The sequence below is a fragment of the Mesoplodon bidens genome (genome assembly GCF_964165515.1).
Source record: "Mesoplodon bidens genome assembly, chromosome: 5".
Classification (NCBI taxonomy): Eukaryota; Metazoa; Chordata; class Mammalia; order Artiodactyla; family Ziphiidae; genus Mesoplodon; species Mesoplodon bidens.
In genome coordinates, this window is record NC_138161.1 from 6,471,140 (window position 1) to 6,497,033 (window position 25,894).

Here is a 25,894-nt window from a genome sequence, read left to right on the forward strand (position 1 = left end):
GGAAGATATCCAATTAGTGTCAGAAAATTGAAAAATTGGCTAGTGTTGGAAAAACAACACAAGTGCATATTATTGTGTAAATTAACCTCAATGAAGTTGACCTAAAAAGAAAGATCTACAACCAAGCAAAGGGTTTTCAAACTGTACTCTGAATTGAGTCTCCTTGGGGGTCAAGGTCCCTGTAATTACATTCAGAGCAGCTCTCCTTCAACCTGATTTTTATGTGGAGATCCATTTAAACAAAGTGTTCCATGGCTTAAATATATATATATATATATATATATATATATATTTGAAAACCACTGGTTCCTTTGTAAAAGTCCACAAGGAGTGATCAACTTTATTGTCCCATACAGGTGCGGGAGAAAGAATTGGGTGTTTCCCAGGATCTAAATGCCTCCTGGCCAGCATTTCTTAAACCCAGCTTCACATCTGAGGAGCTTCTAAAAATACTTTGGTGCCTGACCCCACCAAGAATCTTCATAGTGAGTCGGCGATGCCATCATTGTACTAAAAACATTCCAGGAATTCAAGCCAGGTGGATAACCATCAACAGGTGTGTTCAGAAACCATGCAAATCTCCCATTCTCCTACCTAGATATTTTACAGATAATCTCCACATACCATGGAAATCCTCCTGTAACCACTCTGAAACACCATCAGGTACATTTTTAGTGGATTTGACCTACCAGTATCTCAAGGTTTAAATCTCTCTGAATGTAGTTAAAGGCTGGAGAAAGTTATCTATAGAGATATCTATCTAAGGAGTAACCCTTAGAGAAAAATAAAGCCAGGTTGCATTTCTCTGCTTTATTTTTGCAGACTCAGGAGAAATTATTCTGAGTGTGATGTTTTCTAGTAGGAGCTTTACTTTCCTCCCTAGATAATTTTTGTTTCATCCCAGCAGTAGACCAAGAAGACAAACATTTTTTATAACAGACCACAGAGAAAAGTGACCTGCTACAACACAAGCAAACTAAAATTCATGTCCTGGGACTAAGGTATCCTTTACCTCATTAAGTCATTCTAGGAGCCTGAAGGAACCATCCTCTCAGCTACAACTACCGTGAGGGGTTGGCTGCTATGGGTGCATCACTGGACAGTGGTTGACAGGTAAGCCCCAGAGGACTTCTGGGCACTCCTTCAGCATCAGTGAGTGGAGTGTACCCAAGGACAACCAGACTGGAAAAGACAGAAGACAATTTTTAGTTTTTCCTCTCTGCACCCTAAGACTTGGGGTCTAAAGCCACCGGTCAATTTCTAGAGTATTGTCGGCTGATGGTGGTTCAAATCCCTCTAAAACTGGGGCTGGCATTGGTGGCCACAGTGAGCAGCCCAAGAACTTGAGAATGAGGGGAATGGAATTACCTTCTAATGTTTTTCTTCTGTTTGTTTTTTTTTTTTGGGGGGGGGTTGTTTGTTTGTTCGGACACTCAGATTGCGGGATCTTAGTTCCTCGACCAGGGGTCGAACCCGGCCCCGGCAATGAAAGTGCCGAGTCCTAACTACTGGACCACCAGGGAATTCCCATTTTATCTTTTTTTTTTTTTTTTGATGGTTTAGCTAAGAAAACAGCACACAGTGGATCACAGCCAACAAGTACGAGTCACCTTACTCCAGGGCCTGGCCCTGAGTCTAAAGACAGAACACGTGGACCAGAGGAGGCCGGGGAAGGAGGCGTTCTGTGGGCAAGGTCCCACTGCCCACCGCCCAGCCAGGCACTGTCCCAGGGGCGTGGCAGTGGTCAAGGGCAGAGAGGAAAGTGTTTGTTGGGAGGCTGGTCCTGGCCTTGGATCAGAGCACACATAGACCTCCGTCCCAGCATGGCCATTTTCAGGCTGTGTAACCTCACATGAGGACTTGACATCCCCGTGCCTCAGTTTCCTCATCCGTGAAATCGGTCCCATGTCCACCTCACCAGGTTACTGCAGGGATCACGTAGAGCCCTTGATACAGAGCCCGACTCACAGCGGGCACCCCATGAATGTCAGCAAGCAAAATACTGTGAAACACAATATCCAGCAGCCTAATTTTAATCCTAAACGGTGAGTTTGCTTCCCGTGAGTCGGTGAGGAAAGGCGTCACCCTCCTGAGCTGACAAGATGCGTCTGCTGGACTTGACCAAGTTCCCCCTGCGTTCTTCCCAGACCCCCGCACCCTCCATGCTACTCACCCACCTGGCGCAGCCCTCCCCCCCGACTTGAATCGTCCACACCTGAGAGCATTACTACATCTGTAAACAATCTCCAGATGTCTGGTTCCGGAAGACCTGTCTGACCGACTGATGTGTTTTAGAGATTACACAACTCATTTTTTTCTATTTACGAGAAAGTCCTTCCAAAACAAATAGTCAAAAAGCCGAGTATCTCAGGCACCCGTGAAAAAAAGGCTTTTGCAAGGATCATGAGTCTATTTCCAAACATTTAGAAATATGTTGTATTAGGATTAAAAGGCTTAAAACAGGTGAAGACAATCAGCCATTTGGCTAATTGGGGTTCTGTTTACACTTCAGTGAGGAGCTAGAGCCATTTACAGGCTAAAGGACAATCCTGTACCTTGATCACAATTGTCAGTAGGCAATCAGCTGCTGACCGACTTTAGACTCCTATGTAACGCAAGGGTGTGAAATTCAAACATCAATGACTGGTGGGTTTTTTGTTGTTTTTTTTTTGCGGTACGCGGGCCTCTCACTGTTGTGGCTTCTCCCGTTGTGGAGCACAGGCTCTGGCGCGCAGGCTCAGCGGCCATGGCTCACGGGCCCAGCTGCTCCGCGGCATGTGGGATCTTCCTGGACCGGGGCACGAACCTGTGTTCCCTGCATCGGCAGGCGGACTCTCAACCACTGCGCCACCAGGGAAGCCCCAATGACTGGTTTTAATGGCTTTTAAGAATGCACAACATTTTGCCCAAAATTAATTGTCTTGGATAAAAGCATTATGAATAATATACTGATTAATTGACCAACGGGTTTGGAGGGGTTTTGTTTGTTTTTCTTCTGTCTGGTGGACAAATACTTTAGGCCCACCTTCTTTTGTGTGTGTGTTTGTGTGTGTGTGTGGTCTTTTTGTTTTATTGTGTTTTGTTTTTGCTTTAATCCAATAACTTTATTCCTTGGCATGTATTATAAGAAAATACTCCATTATCAAATGCTTTACATACAGAGACGTTTGTCATAAAATTATTTGTAAGTGTAATGATGTATGCCCACCTTCTGACCTCAACAGTACCCTAAGCCGCACACGTAGCCAGCGGGGCTCCGGGACAGCAACGCTGTATCAAGGAGCTTGTCTTTTATCACCACCTAGTGGTCATTCTCTATTATTACAACTCACTAGGGTCGCCTTACCCTTGCCACCCTTGCACAGGTTTGACACTTACATTGTTTTTTAAAGAAAACTTTTCTAAATATTCCTCAAGGAACTTTGTAGGCAAAACATTCCACTCCCTTTCTACACCTCTCACATTTAATCTAGAAAAGTCGATGACAACGATAAACCCTCCTATTGCATACCTTGTATCCTTGTACCAAAGGAAGATTACAGCCCAAAGAAATGCAAGGAAACCCCAAAGGGGAAAAGTGGAGAAGGAAGTGTTTACCGTTCAGTGGTTAAAAAATGCACTCAAATTTTTGTGTACTGGCTTTTTAAATTAAAGAATAAAAAAGAAACAGTTACTTTGAATGTTCAGGCCCTCTGTAGACTAATCAATTCTTTGAAACTCTATTAGCTTCAGATCATCATAGAATTGCTCCACGTCTCTGGTCTTTTCTCTTTTTTTGCAGATGGATTTTGCCTATTCACTTGGGTTTTTCTTTTGAGTTATTCTATTTTGCATATTTATAATGCTGTTTAGTTTCTAGAAACTTCCTATATTGATAAAGCATGTGGAATTTTTTAACTATATTTTGATACCACACAGCCCATATTTGTCACTGTGCCACTGGACCCACTAGCCACTGGAGGTTATTGGGGAAGCCAAATCTGAAAGAGAACTGATACTAGTTACATGGTATTATTGACCTAAGTGATTTTTGCATTTTAATAATATTTAATAGAAAACGAAATGTGAGTGACTAAAGAATATTTACTAGAATATTAATTTCCTAACTACAGGAAGACAACATGAGAAAAAATTAATTCAATTTAAATAAGTGGTCTACTCTGCTTATTATTAGCACAAATATTTATCTTCATTTAAAAATATGAGAAATAGGAGGGAAATGGGCACCTAGCTAAATACATCTATCTCTATCCTACTCTACCACAAGAGCTAAAAGTCAGCCCAAGCAACAACAAAAACTTAAAGCCTATTTGGGTGTGGAGGTGCTATAAAATAGTGATGCTTTTTAGACAGGACATAATTTAATGCAACGAAGTACAAAATAGGAACTAATTTTTAATTATATGAATTTCCACCCCACTGCAGTCTCTCACCTTATTTTTAACTAGGGAGAAATGTCTTCAAAGTAGTCTACTTCAACAATTTGGAATAAAATCATCTTCATTCTCTTCAAAATGCCTCTTTTTGTTACTAAGGTAACAAGAAAAGAGCTGTTTGACAGAGTTCCTGTGAGCCACACGGCTTCTGTCACCAGAGACTACATTCCCCAAAGACACCAACAGGCTTAGCTGCAAAATCAATAAGCAGATTCAGAAGGAGGAAAGGTTTATGGCCACTCCAAGCTGATGGCCATCGTTGTCCTTAATTAGGAAAACAGCACGGGGAAGGGCCCTTCTGAGAGTACAGAAGCAACGTTGGCTGCAAGAAAAATACATGGAGCAGCACATACACAGATAGGGGAGAGATGTCAGCAACTTCTTACCATAAAGAAAAACATAGCTCTCAGACACTGAGATGGGGCAGGTGAGTAGAGAATCACTTCAAACCTACCTGGTGACCAAGTCATGGGGCCGGACCAGCTCTTGCTGAGCAGACACTCAGCATCAATAGGCAAAATTACAGTCTCAGGCTTTGCACATAGCAGCCATGACTGCAAATCAATCAGCGCAAGAGAAGCAGAAGCAGCCACTCCCTCCAGCATAGAAACGAGCAAAGGGCACTGGCGTGGCAGATTTATTTGTCTGCATCATGACCCCTACACATGTGGACGGTAGTGACATTTAAACAAGGCTTCAGAGACTATGTATGCAGCGGTGTGAATAATATAAAATACGACATAACAAGACATAATATTTGAAAACATGGACCAAATAATCAGTGCAACAAAAAGGATCCATCCCAATGGAGACAGAAAAGTTCTGCTGAGCATTCAGAATCTGCAAGAGACAGATTGAGTTCAGGTTATACACAGAGAGACTAGAAATGAAGAAATCTCCTCCTTGGGACTAGATACTTGCTATTCATCTTTATTAGTATGATTGTTCTCTATAAATCTCTTCATTTTCAAAGCTAATTCTGAGAAAAGTAGCATAAGGCACATACAAAGAAATACTTTCGTCATATCACAAAGAGAAGTTCTATATTTTGACATTTTTTTCAGGGTATTAGAAGGTCTATTCATGCAGAGCAAAAAAAAAAAAATTAAGCAAAGGCCACAAATGTCAGGCCCATGAAGGTATGCATGTGTTGTCTTCACATTTGATTTCATGTTGATATGATTAAGCAGGTATATGCATGGAGATCTAACCATGTCGGATCATACAATTCCTCGGTGAACCCTGGATGTACTGACAGACGTGTACGAGCTTCGGGCCAAAGCATTTTGTTGAATTTGGTTTGTGGGAAGAGAGTTGAAATGGTGCTTCATGGCTTGGGTTTCCTAAAAGAAAGGGGAAATATTAGGGAGAAGACTGTTAATGAGAGACAGAGAATGTTTATCAAAAACTGAACTCTTCAACATACAGTCAAGGGAAGTATTGCTTTTTATTCTAGAAACCACTACTCATCAAGTGCAAAGAAAGGAAATTAAATTTTTCTCATGGAAAACCAAATGATGTTTATATCCTTTCTTTGTGCTAAACTATCAGACATAGAAGGAAGTTGATATCTTCCACAGACGTAGAGAACAAACTTATGGTTACCAAGGAGAGAAGGGGGGGCTGGGACTAATTGGGAGACTGGAATTGACATATATACACTACTATGTATAAAATAGATAACTAATGAGAACCTATGGTATAGCACAGGGAACCCTACTCAGTGATCTGTGGTGACCTAAATGGGAAGGAAATCCAAAAAAGAGTGGATATATGTATACGTATAGCTGATTCACTTTGCTATACAGCAGAAACTAACACAACATTGTAGAGCAACTATACTCCAATAAAAATTGATTAAAAATTTAAAAATTTTTAAATGCAAAAGGAATTGAGAATGATTAAAAGGGAAGTGTTAAGTAAATACTAAGCAGATATTACCGAAAAAGGGATGTAGACATTGTCTCCTAATACTGGTAGGAATGTCTGTGGGCTGTTTCTCTTATAATTCTGAAATTAAATAGTCATAAAATACCATTGCTTAAGGCAAGAAAATGTAAGAATGTAAAAATAAAGACATAACAGCCTTTGGAAATAAATTGGAGTTATTGGATTTCAACATTAAAAAAAAAGAAGGAAGTTGACATCTTCAATTATAGTTTCCCCACTGCATTTTCATGGAAAATGGAGAGGCTGAATTTACAACTTAGTCCTGGGGGAGGAAATTGAAATGGTCCACGGCTAGACTAGAGGACAGTATTTAGCAGCAGCCTGTTAGGAGACAGAACCCAGTCTCAGACTATACACTGTTTCTCCTGGGGCATCAATTTAGCATCAATTTCAAACACAGGAAATGAGAAATGTTTCATAGTTCCATTCAATGCCACAGTCCTAGAACCATCTTTTCAAATAAAATGCCTGGCAGATCCATGAGCTATGAGATGGGTTTGTCTTTAGATACTGAATGGTCTGCCCAATGAAATGCATGATTGCACTGCCATGTTGCATTTTCAAGAAGGACACTGGATCTCTCCGGGGGTCGGGAGTGGGATTTAGGAAGCTGTCTGATTCCCTCCTTCACTGTCAGGCAGTTTGACCTCATGACAAATATAGTAATTCCAAACTAGAAGCCATCAGAGAAACAGTCAAAATGGGCTGGCCACAGCGATATTTGCCTTTTTTTTTTCCCATAATCAGCCTATAAAGCCATCTGGCTACATGAAGGATTCCCTCTCAGCTGTGTCGTTTCACATTCAATATTTTTTTATAATTACATTAAAATTGAATAATTTTAAAAGAACTTTACAAACGGAGTGAGTGGAAATGAATTTAAACAGTATTTATGAGTCTTTTACTGTTGCGGGAGTTGGTATAATGATAACTATTGGCATATTTTCCTTTCGCATCATTCTTCAGATAAAATTTCTAAAAGTAAAACTTGCCAGTTTTCTTTTTTTCCAAAACTGAGCCCCTATTCATTCCTTAGAAATCGGATTAGGGACACTAATCAGACTGACAACAGACGGCTCAATAGTAATTTTTTATTTTCTTTTATTTAGAAGAAAATAAAAAATAAAAAAAGGAAATGGGATCACTTCCAAAAAGACAACCACTGGCCCTAAAATAGATATCTATGTGTCCACAACATGAAAGAAACCACCTGGGAAAACATCAAATGATGGGCTGGATTTGCTTTGTAATTTGAATAAAGGAGTGATGAAACTTTTGTGGTCTGATAATAAAATGTGATGGCTACTCCCACCAGCTCCAAGATTTCCTAAAAATATATTCATTTTTTAATAGTAGTATTTTATGTATAAGTGTAAGTAAATTAAGAGGGGAGATTCTAATATTCAAATTGGTCTTTGGTACATAAAGCAGAGCTGTTTGTTGGCCGATATTTACAAGCACTGGGGATTTCTTTTTCCTTATCCAGCTGAAGCTTTTTGTCCACCCTTCACTAGGCAGGCTCCAAGTGTGACCGCAGACCTTAACTGAAGACCTGCTGTGTGTCCAGTGCTCACTCCCTCATTCTCCTCTTCTTCCTGCTCCCCTGATATCAACAGCCCCCAAATCTATCTTACATGTTTCAGCGGAGGCATAATATGGACAGAAAGGAGAGTAAAAATTTTTAAATTTAAATTAACAAGAACACTTATGGCACCAGAGCAAACCGTAAGCCTCACTGCCCTAGAGAATAAACAGCTGCCTTGGTTGCAAGGTCAAATAATGTCAATAAGAACATAACATTTACATGGGTATTTGCTAACTATCTGTTAAACCAGATATTTTTATAGCTCTTAATGATCTTTTGATGTTTTCATAGCTACCATCTTATCTGTATGGCCCACAATATTTGAGCATTTCCCCTGTGATCTCAATATCCACTATCATTATCTTATTAATATATTTATGTGGTACTCACCAGACTATTAAGAAGTACATAATTCTTTTTCATCGTCAGTATAAGTTTAAAATTACAAGGCAGCACTATGGAGAACAGTATGGAGGTTCCTTAAAAAACTAAAAATAGAACTACCATACAACCCAGCAATCCCACTACTGGGCACATACCCTGAGAAAACCATAATTCAAAAAGAGACATGTACCACAATGTTCATTGCAGCTCTATTTACAATAGCCAGGACATGGAAGCAACCTAAGTGTCCATCAACAGATGAATGGATAAAGAAGATGTGGCACATATATACAATGGAATATTACTCAGTGATAAAAAGAAACAAAATTGAGTTATTTGTAGTGAGGTGGATGGACCTAGAGTCTGTCATACAGAGTGAAGTAAGTCAGAAAGAGAAAAACAAATACCGTATGCTAACACATATATATGGAATCTAAAAAAAAAAAAAAGGTTATGAAGAACCTAGGGGCAAGACAGGAATAAACATGCAGATGTAGAGAATGGACTTGAGGACACGGGGAGGGGGAAGGGTAAGCTGGGACGAAGTGAGAGAGTGGCATGGACATATATACACTACCAAATGTAAAACAGATAGCTAGTGAGAAGCAGCTGCATAGCACAGGGAGATCAGCTAGGTGCTTTGTGACCACCTGGAGGGGTGGCACAGGGAGGGTGGGAGGGAGATGCAAGAGGGAAGAGATATGGGGATATATGTATATGTATAGCTGATTCACTTTGTTAAAAGCAGAAACTAACACACCATTGTAAAGCAATTACATTCCAATAAAGATGTTAAAAAAAAAAATTACAAGGCAGCAAGTGTACTTGTCAAAGTTACCTCAAGTGACTTCACCATATTCCAAAGTGTTTCTACATGAGTGTTTGGGCTAATATTGAATACATGAGTATTTTGATATAAATCAATGAATATAATTGAATAAATGTAATATCAAGCACTTATTGTTGAATCTCTAGTAGCAATATCTTTTTTCATGAGCAGCCAGCTTTGTGGTATTTTTAGGTTGTAATTTATTGCCATCGTTATGAACATCGATTGTAAACTCTCCTATGCATACGTAAGTATGTTGGTCAGTAAAGGAGTCTATGTGATAGAATGCTGATAACAGAACATGTCCTGTGCTTTCACTTAAATAAAGAGGAAGAGGAGGGAGCAAGTACAAAACAAACTCTTCCTCCCCTCAAAGTTATGCTTTTTCCTAGAAATCATACCAACCACAGGCCTTCCTCGCCCTAACGCCCAAGAAAAGGGTCCGGTAGAGTTCACCAGCCCTGCGGCTCCAGGAAGGGGGCAGCCCAGGGCCTCGGGAAGACAGACAAGTAGATCGAATTGAAATCCACTTCTATCACCAAGTGAAATGTGGTCTACATGGCAGACTGTAATAAACAAACCTTCAACCCCAGAGCGATGTGGCTACCTGGACACGTGGAAGAATAAAGCATGAAAAGGCCTAAGAATCTCCTTCCTCTTCTCCTTCTTCTTCTTCTTCTCCTGGCCCCTCCTCTTCTTTCTCAGCTTCCTCTTCCTCCGCTTCCCCTTCTGCTTCCTCCGCAGTTATTTCTTCTGTCTTATTTTAACAAAAATTACATTATTATTGAAAAGTGTAAGGGTCAACAGATACAGTGAGGAAAAGAGTGTAAAACATCAGGCTAGAGTTGAGGGCCTCCTACACACCCCACCCAACACACAAACACACTGCACACATACAACACACACACACACACACACACACACAAAGACATCATCTTCCTAGACACAGACCCCACAATCTGGGATGGTTCTGCAGGGCAAAGCATTAATTCTAACAAGTTTCATGACTCCTCTTAAGCATATAGTCTTTACTCATATTAACAGACTGCTCTCGTCTTGTTGCCTTTAAAAATTCGGAAGGCAGTTGGAAGAATAAAATACAAAAAGAATCTCAGCAAATAGAATTTTTTCAGAAAGGATGAAGGTTTTAAATGTATAAGCTGGTTATATTTGTTATAGCAAGCTAATTTCTTGAAGCCGAAGTTATCAGTAACCTACATATATAATCTGAAACTACTTCCAAAGTAATAATGCGTTTGTCTTATTTTTATATATAAAAATGGGATTTTAAAAAATGGAAGCTTGTCTAGTAAGAGAGAAACTAAAGAAATTATTATTGGAAAGATATATAGATAATGAAAAGTCACTGTATGGAATAGGCTAAAAATAACTTTTAGGTCTAAGAATAGAGATTAGTTTGATAAAATAATATTAAAAATAATGAAGCAGATCTATATTTACCATCCCCCCAAAAATATATAGATTAATTACATGAACAAAAGTAGATTACAGAAGCGTATTCATCAAAGTTTGATAAATATGTGTATGTGTATGTGAGCATGTAGCTAGTGGTTCTCTCTGGGTAATGGGGTTATAAGATATTTTTATTTTCTGTTTTTATCTGTATTTTCTGAATTTTCTATAAAGATTATGAATTTTTTGTAATTTCAAAAATCAACATAAGTTTTGGGAAGGAGTTTCTTTTGACATTTGGGACCTTCTTTAATGTTGATGACCTTCCACTGAAATACCTAGACAGTACATGTGACTTTTGGTAAATATTCTCTCTGTCCTTGAGTTTTCATTTTTAATTTAGCCCTCTGATTAGCATTTTTAAATGATTAACCCAAAAATGTTCAAAAACAATATTCTTAAAAGGCTTGATTACAATAAAGGTCACTGAGATTTAGCCAACATGAGAGGATGGAATAGAAATAGGGAGAATCCGAGAATGTCACTTTGGACCTGCCCCCAGAATCCACTAACATCCTCGGAAAAGATTCATCCACACATCGACATGATGCCGTCCCTGTTAGGGGTTAAAGTTAAAACTCCCCAACATCCAGCTAATAAAGTGCAGATTCGACAGTCAAGCGGCAGGGTGAGAATCTCAGTCCTGCTTCACTGTGACACATAGTACCTCTTTCCCATTGCCAGCAATAGGGGAAACAGCATGCTGACCTTGCCATGCTCAGTTAATGAAAATTATCATAAAGCTCCTCACCATGGAGTCCTCCCCCAGTGCCTGTGAGGAAGCAAAACAAAATTTCTCAAACAAAAAAGAGACCATTCTTTGAAGCTTTCAAAATAAAACCAGTAGAATTTGAGTGTTTCAACAAGCAGGGAAAGAATGGGAAAGGAGAGGACTCATTTGTGAAAACTTAGATTGAGTTAAAGACTGACCTCGGTCTTGGCAGCCTTCTCTTTCTCCTTTCTCACTTTCTATTACTCATTTCATTCACCAAAAGAAAATTAAAAGCTCTTTTTGTTTCAATCAAATGAAAGTTCCTAATGTAAAATAAATAGTATTGTGTTGGAGATTAGACGGACTTTTTTTTTTTTTTTTTTTTTTTTGCGGTACGCGGGCCTCTCACTGTTGTGGCCTCTCCCGTTGCGGAGCACAGGCTCCGGACGCGCAGGCTCAGCGGCCATGGCTTATGGGCCCAGCCGCTCTGCGGCATGTGGGATCTTCCCGGACCGGGGCACGAACCCGATGTCCCCTGCATCGGCAGGCAGACTCTCAACCACTGCGCCACCAGGGAAGCCCTAGATGGACTTTTTATTACGAGCATCAGAACAGCAGGAGTTCTTATCTTGACCTCTACTTGGCAACACATGGGTCACCTAGAACCTATGTTCTAATCCAGTGGTTCTCAGCCTTGATGGAGCATCAGAATCACCTGAAGGGCTTCTCAAAGCAATCTGCTGGGCTCCGCCTCAGGATTTCTGATTCAGTAGTTTGGGGCCAACCCTGAAAATGTGTATTTGAAGAGGTTCCCAGGTGAGGCTGCTGCTGTTCTGGGAACCCCACTTTGAGAACCTCTGCTGTAGTCTGTATTCTCTCTCTTAAATCACACTGGTTGATTAAGGCACAGTGAGCCCTGGCAACTAGCAGGTTTGGCATCACCACCCACCAAAGTCTTCATTTACAGGGGTGGGTTATGTTTGTTCCCATGCTGGTGTATCCAAGTTAGTCTTATTGTAATTACACAATTTAAATAAGCATCAGAGAAGTCAATGAAATATGAGCACGAAAAGAACTTTTTTCCCTATGTAAAATTAATGGAGTACTTTGAAAGGACCCATATATGTAAGTCACCTTAAAAACTTGTCATCAAATGAAGTGTCAAAAAGCTTGGTTGGCAGGGGGGAATCTGAAATCCAAAGAGATTTATGCACCTAGAGTACTTTGCAAGTGCCTTTAAATTTCTGCTGTATTTTTAAAGAAATCAAAACTGGAATTTCTAGACAGACCAATGAGTATGTTCGTTAGAAAGACAGTGGGTAGTTCTAAGCATTGGGCTATTATTTAAAGAAAAGACCTTTGTCCTACATCCAAAAAATTGGCAGTAAATATACATTTACATATTTCAAGTTAAAATAAATGTTTAAGCCTTCTACATGTTTATGATTTACGACTTTAATTGAATTATTCAATTGGTCAACTAACCTCCAGTCCCAAACATGGGATATGAGGTCTTCCTGGGAATGTTCGTTATTATTTAAGCATAGACCCTATAAACAAACATGTCAGCCAGCCCAAAAATAGTTCAAATTGCATGTTACAGAGGATACATTTTATCCCTTTAAATTTTATCCTTAATAACACTAATACTGCTTTCTAATTTTTCTTTTAATGTTTTAAATGTACTTTTAAATCTTATATCCTCAGTACTCAATCTTTTAATACTTCTTATTTTGTGCAATTCTTAATCTTTTATCTTTGTGAAACTTGATTCCCTTATATTTCAGTTCCTCTTATTCTACCTTTATTCATTAAGACATCTCTTTCTTAAATTAGTTATCTTAAACTGTATATGTTTCTTTTACATTCCTAATTTTATTTATTTATTTATTTATTTTTTGCGGTACACGGGCCTCGCACCGTTGTGGCCTCTCCCGTTGCGGAGCACAGGCTCCGGACGCGCAGGCTCAGCAGCCATGGCTCACGGGCCCAGCCGTTCCGTGGCATGTGGGATCTTCCCAGACCGGGGCACGAACCCGTGTCCCCTGCATCGGCAGGCAGACTCTCAACCACTGTGCCACCAGGGTAGCCCCCTAACTTTAATTCTTTTTATAATCTTTTTCTTTCTTGTTGTTGGTGTTTCCTCTCACGGGCATAGGAAGGCTCTGTCCGAAACAGGTGGAGGCTCTCACTATTGCTCTGCTTGTCTCTATGTGCTCTGTCGTCCCCTTCAATCCTGGCCCCCCACAATGAAGATGCTCCATCTCAGCTCTACAGGCAAGCTGAAGGCATGCTCAGCCCTGGAGGGTCTTATCCATTGGCCGACAGAGGCAGGCTTCTGAAGGTTCAAATACGCCACGGGTGATTCTAACACACACCACCAGATGAGAACCACTGTTCTACTATAACCTCAAGTTGGGGAGGCAGGTTAAAAATTCTTCTCAAGGCTCCGCCATCGCCGCCGCTGCTGCCGGCGCGATGCTATCCCGGTTCCTCTGCCTGTCCCGAGCATTCAGCGGCTCGCTCTCTGCCTTCCAGAAGGGGAAGTGCCCTCTAGGGAGACGTTCCCTGCCTGGGATCTCCTTATGTCAGGCACCAGCTTACCCTGACAGCAGGAAGATTGTCACTAACAGCAGTAGTGTCTTCAGTGTTCGCTTTTTCAGAGCTACAGCGTGTGCAGGGACAGTGTGATTACAAGTCAAAACCCCAGCACTTGCAGAATCTGTCACAGAAGGGGGGGTCAGGTGGGAGAAAGCTTCACCTTGCAGAAGGTGAAGCGGTCTGTGAGATTGAACCTGACAAGACATCTGTGCAGGTTCCATCACCAGCAAATGGCACGACTGAAGCTCTTTTGGTATCTGATGGGGGAAACGTAGAAGGAGGCACCCCTCTCTTCACACTCAGGAAAACTGGCGCTGCTTCTGCTAAGGCCAAGCCAGCCGAAGCTCCTGCTGCTGCAGCCCAAAAAGCAGAATCTGCAGCGTCGGCAGTTCCTCCTCCCCCTCCAGCATCCATACCCACTCAGATGCCACCAGTGCCCTCGCCCTCACAACCTCTCACTAGCAAACCAGTGTCTGCCGTAAAACCCACTGCTGCCCCTCCAGTAGCTGATCCAGGAGCTGGCACAGGTCTGCATTCAGAACATCAGGAGAAAATGAATAGGATGCAGCAGCGCGTTGCTCAGCCTCTGAAGGAGGCTCGGAATACCTGAGCAGCGCTTACCACTTTCAGTGAGATTGACATGAGTAACACCCAGGAGATGAGGGCTCGGCACAAAGATGCTTTTCTGAAGAAACATCACCTCACACTAGGCTTCATGTCGGCATTTGTGAAGGCTTCAGCCTTTGCCTTGAAGCAGCAGCCTGTTGTAAATGCAGCGACTGACGATACAACCGGAGAGGTGGTGTATAGGGATTATACTGACATCAGCGTTGCGGTGGCCACCCCTCGGGATCTGGTGTTTCCCGTCATCAGGAATGTGGAAACTAGGAATTATGCTGATATTGAGCGAACCATCAGTGAACTGGGAGAGAAGGCCCGGAAGAATGAACTTGCCATTGAAGATATGGATGGTGTTACCTTCACCATCAGCAGCGGAGGCGTTTTGGCTCACTCTTCGGAACGCCCATCATCAACCCCCCTCAGTCTGCCATCCTGGGCACGCACGCCATCTTTGATAGGCCAGTGGTCATGGGAGGCAAGTTGGAGATGCGGCCCATAATGTATGTGGCCCTGACATATGATCACTGGCTGATGGATGGCCGAGAGGTCATGACTTTCCTCCTCAAAATCAAGGCAGCAGTAGAGGATCCCAGAGACCTCCTATTGGACCTGGAGGAGGAAGCCATGTGCCCTACACATCAACCATGCAGGAACTGAAAACCAGCCTTCTCCCCGTCCCCTCACGGGCCCCGGGTTAGCCTGGTGACAGACAGGCATATGCTGTTGTTCTGAAGCAAGGAAACCAGGGCACTATGTAACCAGCAGTCACAGCTCTCTCCTTGGTGTTCCTGCCAGGCTCTCTCCCTCTCTGCACTCTTCTCTTACACTCGAATATCTGATTTCCTTAGGCTTGAGGGAGAGAGAGAGCCTTAATGGATGCTCATTAATATTCCTGCCTTTCCTCCATTAGCCCTCCGCAGAGATGATTTTGCTTCTCCTCGGTCCGGTATACCACAGGGAAACTGCCGGGGACCATGTGATTAAGTTTTTTCTCTTGAAAGTCTGTTCTCCAGAGACGCCTAGGAGGGTGCTGTGCCTCCCAAGCTTGGAGCAGCCTCTGTCCTGGCTGTGCACGTCCTTACTCGGTTCCACCCATGTGGAGGTATTGACCAGAGGCCAGGAGGCGCTGCTTTGCTTCTTAAATGGCATCTTCATTCTCAGCTGTCATTGACTTCAAGCTGCCTCTTCTACCTTTTCCAGGAAGCACAGGCTGGGGGATCTGGAGGGGCAGGGGATGGGTAGGCAGTGTTGAGGGGGATGACAGATTCTGAGGTCACAGGTTATCAGTGAGACTGAAGGAGAGCCCAGGCCTGCCCTCACACTCTCCGTCATAGCTTTGTACCAGGAAGACCCATTTTGGCACAAGCACGCCCAGCTGTTGTGGTGCCAACCTTTCCAGACTGCCGGGACCATTCTACCACATTGTTCTCATCTAGGGCAGATTCTAGCACATCTTGGCAGTGAGACAGAACGCGTCACAAGCAAGGGCTGGATGGCGCCTGGTAGAGATTGGAGTGAAGGAGGCTTCCTGTGGACTGGCTCACATTGTCTTGAGCTTTTAAATTCCATTGGCTTAAGCTTGTGGGCTGAAGAGGCAGTTCTGTTCCTTCCTGCATCATGGCCCTTAGGGGGCAGAGCCTTAACTCTTCCGCCACAGAACACAGGTCTGGGAGAGGATGGATTGTGATGGAAACCAGCCCAAGATGCCAGTACACAGTGGGGAAACGGCCGATGTCACCTCTGAGGTACTGCCTTGGGTCTGGGCACAATCATTGGCATTCTTCGGAGCACGGTTAAATGCACACATCCTGTCCTGAAAGCTACTGGGCTTCAGCGCTTCGTATCCAAAGGCATTCAGTCCTGAGGCTGCTGACACTTGACACGGGGAGCCATTTATTTAGTGCAGGGTGCCCATATGCATTGTGAGCAAAGAAGCAAGGCTTGGGGGTTGGGGTAGGGGGAAGGGGTGGGAGCCAGTACTGAGTGCCTGCAGCATCTCCTATGTCTTCACTATTCAGAAGTTGTAACTAAAATATTTAAAGAAGCTGATTTTAAATGCAAATTAAAGGGCAAATGTTCCCAAACAGGGTTAAAAAAAAAAGAATTCTTCTCAAGTCGTTACTGCTCCCCTTGTGGGAAGGGATGAATTAGGAGCTCGGGATCGACATATACACACTACTATGTAAAAAACAGATAACCAACAAGGACCTACTGTATAGCAGGGAAACTATACTCAGTAGATTATAATAACCTATAAGGGAAAAGAATCTGAAAAAATATATATATATTCTATATATAGAATATATTGAATATAAATATGGATATATATATTCTATGTATAGAATATATAGAATATAGACATGGATATATATATTCTATGTATAGAATATATATATGGATATATATATTCTATGTATAGAATATATAGAATATATATGGATATATATATTCTATGTATAGAATACATAGAATATATATGGGTATATATATTCTATGTATAGAATGCATAGAATATATATATAGATATATATATTCTATTTCTGGAATACATAGAATATATATATGCATATATATATATATATTCTATGTACAGAATATATAGGATATATATGATATATATATTCTATATATAGAATATATGGATATAGATATCCTATGTATAGAATAGATAGAATATATATATGGACATATATAGTCTATGTATAGAATATATATGGATATATAGAGAATACATATATATATCACTTTGTTGTACACCTGAAACTAACACAACATTGTAAATCAACTCTACTCAAAAAAACAAAAAAATCCCCCCACACACACATACAAATAATAATGCTCCCCCTGGGTAGATCCCCACTAGAAATTCTGGAACCATGTGGTTACCTAATGTCAAATATCTTCCAGATGCTAAGCGATGAGCTGCATGTTTAAACCTCACGGTGTCTAAGGTGTACACCTTTGGTGCAAGACCTAAAATTAAGACTCAATACTATCTGCTGCCTTAACATCTAGTAAAATTGGGAAGACCTAAAATGGCCTGACCACTGGTTCACCTCCCCTTCTGCTCCCACAGATTGGGTCTCCCACCCAAGCAGCCCTCCTTATCAAGGGACCAGACACAGTGCCTGCTTATCCCCCAGAATTATGCAAACAAGCCAATCACATTCTCCACGTGGACCAGGGGACACCCTACCCTCTTGATACTACAAAGCCTGCCTCCCACTGCCCCCAATTGTTCACTCTGGTCCCATGTGAACCCCCCCGTGGGGCCCTGCATGCGTGGATAGCCTCATCCCTTGGGCTTGGAGAATGTGTGACTAATAAACCACTGTCCATCTCACCTGTCCAGTGGCAGTTGTTGTGCCATTCCTGTAATCAGAGGGAGAGAATCCCTTCCTCACCAACAAAGTGAATAGGAGGCAATCAAACAGCACCAGTAAGCACCATGAAAGCTGCATAAAGTGTGTGCTACTCAATGGGGTGAGAAGAAAAAAATGGAGAAGAAATCTCCACTGAAGGACTGGGCCCAGCCTGGCCTGACTTCACTGACGACACCTTCACCACAGGAGGCTCAGAAAAGAGTCCAAAGCCACACCCTGTTTCCCCATCAATCTCCCTTTGATAAATGTATCTCCATCTTATTTTATTTCTCTTCTTGGCAGGCTAAAGGAGGATTTTCTGGGAGTATGGGTTGCATCCGCTTCTCTGTGTCATGAAGAACAAGGTGAATGTGGCTAAAGGTGCAACTCTCTCACCTAAAAGATGCTTTTGTTAAGCACAACGTGACTGTGAAATATGCTACTGTACCTCTTCTGTTGCTGTCTCTCCCTCTTCTTCCTTAAGTCCATAAACAGAAATGAAAGAAAAATATAAATTTGCATAAGTTTTAAGTTGAATCTAAAAATTAAGCAAACTGTATAGCCAATATTTTGTAATAACTGTAAATGAAAAGTAACCTTTAAAATTGTATAAAAATAAAAAAATTAAAACACATAAAAATGTTTTAATTTAAAAAATAAATGAAAATTAAGCAAACTATAATAAAATACACGTTTATCAAAATGAAAGACATCTATTTATTGAGAAAACATATCAATAGCAAAGATATGATAAATGAGCAATGCCTACGTATTTCATGCATTAGATTTCAAGCCCTTGGAATATTATGAAATTAAAGACATATTTTCATCACTCTTATTCCTGAGAAAATATAACTAATTAGTAATACTGCTTAATTGTATGTTTGATCCTTTGTCTATATCCAAAGCATATTGCAGACGTATAGAGCTATCAGGGAAAATTCAAACCATATACGTAAGCAATTAGAAAATTTGAACAAAATTATGGCTTTTTGGCTTTTATTTCCTTATAAGCATGCCTTTACTTCAGTTCTGAAGGAATTAATAAAAACAGATCAAAGTCTTTTTCACCATCAGAACAAAATTATAACATTTCTGAACCATGTAATATTTAAACACGGATTTCTGGTTAAAGAAAGAAACTTTAAAGTAAGAAAGGGTGAGGCCATCCTGGGCTCAAACAGGTCTCCACTCTGCCAACCCACTGGAATTTCTATTTCCCCCAGATCAAAGTGGGAGAACCAGGCGATATCTCCTAAAATTGCAAAGAAATAAGAACCTTCCCATCCCTGAGCTCATGGAATTTTGGACTCAGGGAGTTGAAAACAACCTCATATTTGCTTATATCCTCTTACCCAGTCCCTTCTATGGACAGATGAGGACACCAAGACCATAGAGTTAAGTAATTTGCCCAGAATCAGAGCACAAGTAAGTAACATGATCAGGACTCACTTCAAGGTTCCTGCTTCCTAATTTAGTCTCTTTCCTACTCTACCATGCTGCCTCTCAAGATTCTCATGGAAGGCAAGTGGTGGAGGCCCCACCACACTGCTACCTTCTCTGGCCCAGCCTCACGTTTTTGGCCAGCTCCAGAACAATACTCTCAGATTTCTGAGACTGGCAAAGAAAATACAAAAATGTGAAAACCTGATCCAGCCAGCCAAGACTGAGTCAGCCCAAGACGTTCCCCAGCACTGGGAATCTCCAAATCAATTCTGGCAACACAGCAAGTTTTGAAGCTAAACTAAAGTCCAGGAAAAGAGAGTCCTGCACTTGTTGCAAAATCCAGGTGTTGGTTTCTCAGCGATGTGTTGACTGAACTTCTTTAATATTGTCTCATCCTGCCCCTGCCTTGTCCTTCCTTTGCCAGGACCGCCATCTTCTCTCACCGGGGTTACATCACCTCTAGCCTTCCTTATCTCCAACCTGTTCTCCACACAGTAGCCAGAGATACCACTCTAAAAGACAACCCACCTTACCATGCTGCCCTCGTGTTGAAAACTTTCCATCTTTTCAAGATAAATCCATAATCCTTAGAACGTTTGAAAGGCCACCATGATCTGGCCCCTGCTCACCTCTCTAGCCTCATGATTCTTTATTTCAGCTAACAGTCACATACAACTTTCTCACATCAGTGACACCTTCCAGGACACTGCTTAAAATGATCTTTTCAAGGAAGACTTTCCTGACCCATAAGCCTGAGTTAGGGGACTCCCTTATTTGCTACCATAATCATCATTTATTTATCCGTCTCCCTAACTAGTCTGTGTACTCCTTGGGGCACAACTTGTATCTTTATTCATTTTTGGATCTCCAGGACCCAGCCACGGTCTGGAACCAAGGTATAAGCTCAATAAATGTGTTAAGTGACTAGATAAATGAACCTATAAAGTCTTCTATTAACTCTTTAGATCTCAAAGAACATTCATTTTCTTCTTATCCACATGAGATCAAATTAAAATTCACTATATGCAACACAGAATTGTTAGCTATGTAGAGTTTTACACTTTTCTAAATCCAATTATGTTTATTAATTGTGTACAACTGAAACAAATGAATTAACAAAAAACACACTATTAAAAATGGGATTATCCTTAGAGCTAGGCTGGAAAGCAGTAGGGGTTCTTACAGGAATAAGTGCTAATCTCAACTTTTACAGGTTAGCTAGCAGCAATTACCAAGGGACCTAGGGCTTTATCAGTATCTGAATTGACCTTAATTTCTTGAAAGAGACATTAAATAGAGAAAGTAACTGCTCAGAGAATTTATAGAAATACTTAGCCTCAAAAGGTCAGGTAAGCTTTGAAGAACCTTGGCTATGACCATCACCAGCTCCACCAGAATAGAAGCTCATTTTCAGTCCCTGGACTGCCCCGCATATGGCAGCATTCAGTCTGTCAATAAAATGTTGAATGAAGGTATTTATGTATGCCACTCATGCCTCAAATCTTTCTTAGGAGGAGGTGGGATATATTAATTAAATAAAAACAAACATCCATCCTTAGCTCACAGAATTATAAAGTGTCAGAATTAGGTAGATCCTTAAAAGTCATCTATATACAATGCTTGAATTGATTTTTATGTCTGGCAAATAATTGTATAGGCAAAAGGTTATTTTTAAGATAATTATAATCACATGGTCAATTAAGTTGAGATTTTGCAGGATCTTAGGATAGGGTATGAATCATTCACTTGACGAAGCTACAAGTTAAAATCATTTTATCTTGTTGTTCTTCTAAGAAAGCTAATCAGAGGAAGCCTTCAAAGTCTTAGAACCTCACCAACAGCTATTTCTGTTGGGAACTTGGCCAGGGAGGCAGGCTGCTGATGTGGCACGTGGCCAGGATTAAGGACAGGTGTCAGCCACGGTGAGTGTCAGGCAGTGGCTGGTTAGGACAAGTGGCTGGTGTGGAAGGAGGGCGAGGGCCAGTCCAGAGGGACCTGAGGAGGGCAGCCAGCCTCAGAGCAGCTGAAGGTCAGGGGCAAGAGCAGGGTTCTCTCCATCTGCAGACAGTACAGGGACGCAGCCTTAGACTCACGAGCTTGTGGAGGACCTAAACCAATGCCCACCCCTTGGTTGAGCAACTATCCTCAAGACAGATTTTGGAGGAAGCAAAGTGGGGAAGATATACAGACCATAATCATGTAGTCAGACAAGCCAAGGTCTTAGAAGATTTTGGAGAGGACCATTGAGTTAGCAAAGAATACCTTGTAAAATACTTTGACCTCAATGGAAACCAAACACCAGGATGAACAAGCTGCGTCTTCTCCATTTCCAGGGTTTCATAGTGTTCTCATGACACCCCCAGTCTGTAGTCCCCTTCTCAGTGTGTCCAGAAGCTGAGGTGGCCTGCTTTCCTCCTTTACTCCTCTGGTACAGTTCACAAGCCTCCCCTCTCCTCTTTAACCCCTCATCCCTCCCTGTGTCATCAGGGAAGGGGACCATGAAGTCCCCTCTCTACAGGGGGACTGAAGCTACAGGTGACATCTTCTTAGGCAGGAATGAATGATCTTTTCAGTGTGCACCATCTTGCCTCCCAAACGCTGCCCCAACCTGTCAGCAAGTAGGAAATATGCACCTCGGCATCTTGTGTGTAAGAACCCCAGAGGCTTGGGTTGGTGGTCAGGGGAAGTCCATCTCGCTAAAGGAGAGGACAGTTTCTGTCCACATCTCTTTTTTTCAAATCAATGTGATATTCTTCGGTAAATATTTTCCCCATTAAAATGGCATCCTTTGAACATTTGCAGGTGTGTACTGAGTAAACATGTGCAATAGTTGAGATCAGATGAACACAACTCAGACACTCACTTAGCTGGTCTGTCACTCGTTTTAACACTGCCAGCCACTGGAAGGAGCCTTTACCACTGCACACTTGAAAATGGTTCTTAACACAAAGAAGAATGACATTTAACATACAAATGAAAGGTTTGAAAAAAATGGCCAATGCTGAATAAGGTCTGCAAGTCTACTTAACAGAGATGCACCAATGTCATACTCCTGGTTTCCATCTCCTACTGCAGCCATCTGAGATGTCATCATTAGCAGAAGCCAGGCAAAGGGCACACAGGAGTCAGTACTATGTCCCTGTGAGTCTGTAATCATTTCAGAAGAAGAGGTTAAAATACATTTGTGTTCCTTGTCATGAATAGTATGGCTGTATATACCAGAATAAGAATTCTCATCTTGTTCTCCCTACTACCCAAAATTAGAGGGAGGGGATAGAGTTACTGTCATTCCCCACACTCCAAGAAGACAGCCACATACTTTTTCTGGTTCTCTGCCTCTAGGGAAGAAGTTATAAGCCTTGCTGGGCTGAAAGAGGAGAGGAAGCTAGATAATCCCTGGAAAAACGAGCTTGGAGCTTAGGGCTTGGAGCTGAGGAGATGAAGCAGCCAGATTGAAGAGAGAAGGGGGCAGAAGGCAGTGGGTGTTCCAGGTGGTGCTATCCAGGCCCTGCTTGATGTAGACGCTGAACCAGGGACCACTGGGGCATCTGGGTAGCACCTGGACATGACGTACGAGGAAGCATACGACTGGTCACTGTGAGAGGCATGGCCACGTCTAGCCAGGGCAGAGGGCCTGAACCAAGCTGAGGGACCAGCCTCAACAGCTGCCAACAGGCAGCAGGAAACCCGTGTCACAAAGTCACCACCACAAAAAGCCAGGGCCCTCTCCCCTCCAGTCACCACTGAAGACCCCATGATGACTCTAAGTCCCCAAGACAGAGTGAGTCTCCGAAACGCTTCACCCAGATTGAATCTCCTGCCAGCCAGGAGGTGGGGGCATAAAGCAGATATTATGGTGTCTAGAGAAATTAGTGAAGCTGACGGTCCATGGCCAGAAGTGTTATGAACCAAATCTGGACCTGCAAAGATTATGTTATTTATATCCCTCACGGAATGTTGGTTAGAGAAGGAAGCACAGGGAGCTGCTGTTTAGATACAATGGGCTGGAGGAGAAAAGGTACAAATCCATGAGATTTCCCCAAGATGGTTTCAACAGAGCCAGAGATTTTATCTAAAAGCCTTGGATTTATCTGAGAAGAATCTACTGGATGTGATTGGTACTTTAAAAATTCTCATTAACAATTTATTGGGTTGGCCAGAAAGTTCGTCTGGCTTTTTCCCATAACATCTTAGGGAGAAACCCAAACAAACCTTTTGGCCAACCTAGTACAATAGCCAACACATGGAAACAACCTAAATGTCCATCGACAGATGAATGGATAAAGACGATGTGGTACATATATACAATGGAATACTACTCGGCCATAAAGAAGAATGAAATAATGCCATTTGCAGCAACATGGATGGACCTAGGGACTATCATACTAAGGGAAGTCAGTCAGAAAGAGAAAGACAAATACCATATGATATCACTTACACGTGGAATTTAAAATACAACGAACTTATCTACAATCAGAAACAGACTCACAAGTATAGAGAACAGACTTGTGATTGCCAAAGGGAAGGGGTGTTGGAGGAGGGAAGGATTGGGAATGTGGGGTTAGCAGATGCCAACAATTATATAGAGAATGGATGAACAAGAAGGTCCTACTGTACAGCACAGGAAACTATGTTCAATATCCTGTGATAAACCATAATGGAAAAGAATATGAAAAAGGATATATATATAATATGTATAACTGAATCACTGTGCTATACAGCAGAAGTTAAACACAACATTGTCAATCAACTATACTTCAATAAAATTTTTAAAATAAAATAAAATAAAAAATCATGTTAAAGAGGTAAAACACATGATCTAATTGGCCTTTCTGATCATCACAAATAAGCCCATGTAAGCCTGGATGCACAGCCGGGAAAGATGTGACGTCAAATAGCCAAGACGGCCTTCCCATCTTAACCCTGAAAAACAACCTAAAAACCAGAAGAACAGACAGAAGGTTCTTGAAGAACAAAATGCAAGCATCCCAAATATCAGATAATTTTTGTCTCTTTCTTAAATGTCGATCGAGTTTCCTATATATTCAGTCCCAAAGCTAATCATGTTAGGTCATTTTTAATGTTCACTGACCAATCATAGTTTTTTCCTTATTTAACTGAATTACAGCAAGTCAAAGCGCATGTACCACTTGTCAAATGGGAAAAAGTCAAAATCTCTCTTTATGTAGAATAAATATTATTAAAGAGTTGATCATTAATGTTAATACTATATTCATCTAAAATAAAAATGTCTTCCATGTAGTCATTTCTTCATCACAGCCCAAGCAAAAATAACACAGTGATGTATTTAATTCCTATTAGGATTCACAAGACTATAATTTACTTTGTAAAGGGCTCACAATTTTTAAAAATATTAGCAAAGAGAATCCCCAAGCTGGATGGCTTATTACTTCATTGAACTAACCCACTCAGAGGCTGAGAAGCTGAAGCCAACCCTGCCCTTGCTGTAGAAGTCAGGGTCTGATTTTTAAAATGCTGTCTTCCTCTTGGTCTCACGGGAGAAAGGGATTGGGGTGTAATGTTTTTACCTTTGTCTCTCTGTCTTAAAAGGAGCAAACTGAATTTCAACATGTAAATCAATAATGCTGTACCAGTGCATTAGGCAATTCATGGAAAGTTCAAATTATAAAATGTTTTTAAAGATTTTTATAAATTACAGGATAATTAAATTGTCACTCTATTTCACCTTAACTTGATTATTTCTGAATTATACAGGCTGCCATGAAACCCCACCTAACTTCTAGATCAAGACTGAAGATTTCATCTTTCTTCAAAACAGAAACGTCAAAGGGTCTTAAGTCATCAACATTTTGAAACAGCAGTATTCAAACATAAGGGGATTTACTGCCTTGGTTCCTCCTAAATTTAAATTCCTTATGATAAAGACAAACTGATGCCACCCCCATTTTCCACAACGTGGTTGTCAGTCTTGGCCCCTTTCCTAGTCACATTCCATCTGCTGAAAACAAGAATCCAGTGATCTTAAAAGCTGTCCACGTCTCTCCTGGAACCAATAAATAGGTACAAGGGCAAACCATCGGGGTTTGGTAAATAGTCTTTGCTACAATTGGCCCAAGGCAGAAGCCCACTGAAATTCTCCCAAGACGAGGCTCAGCCCATTCGGGCTCCCTCGGTGGCTCCAGGGTTTCCCCTTTGCCCAGCTTTCCAAGCACATTTTCAGAATTCCTTGAATAAGTAGCCCATCTGATCCATCATTATCTTAGCCTGGTGCTTCCAGAACCACAGTCTCCCCTCAGCCCTTTACCCTGCGGCCCCTGCATTGGAACGTTTTAGAATTAGCTCACAGGCCTTGCATTGGCGGTGCCTTGAGAGTCCCCTGATTGGCTTTGAATTGGTGTCAGTTTCCCTCCCCCAGGGACCCTATTATCCTCAGTTCCCATTGGCTTCCCACAAATCCTCTTGGTAGAGTGTGCCAACTACAAACTGGCACTTGCCACCTGCCTCTACAAGGAT

The 25,894-nt window shown here is 41.6% G+C and overlaps 1 protein-coding gene and 1 pseudogene across 3 annotated transcripts in view; one reads left to right on the forward strand and one right to left on the reverse strand.

Moving 5' to 3' along the window:
- Positions 1-5,350: 5,350 nt before the first annotated feature.
- Positions 5,351-25,894, reverse strand: part of LOC308617831 (adapter SH3BGRL-like) — a 61,430-nt gene continuing 40,886 nt past the window's right edge. Inside the window, exons 6-8 of one of the 2 annotated variants that reach the window (XR_014015940.1) lie at positions 18,402-18,427; positions 9,792-9,937; positions 5,351-5,779 (exon numbers count right to left, since the gene is read on the reverse strand). Coding sequence is in view for 1 of the 2 variants with exons in the window: in XM_081235228.1 (XP_081091354.1) it covers positions 9,825-9,941; positions 18,402-18,431 (147 nt within the window). In the remaining variant the exon portion in view is untranslated. Of the gene's footprint in view, positions 5,780-9,791; positions 9,942-18,401; positions 18,432-25,894 lie in introns of both variants that reach the window. The other variant, XM_081235228.1, reaches the window with a different exon arrangement.
- LOC308617503 (dihydrolipoyllysine-residue succinyltransferase component of 2-oxoglutarate dehydrogenase complex, mitochondrial-like) lies at positions 13,848-15,248 on the forward strand (annotated as a pseudogene). Its single transcript has one exon. The product of its transcript is annotated as a dihydrolipoyllysine-residue succinyltransferase component of 2-oxoglutarate dehydrogenase complex, mitochondrial-like (transcript).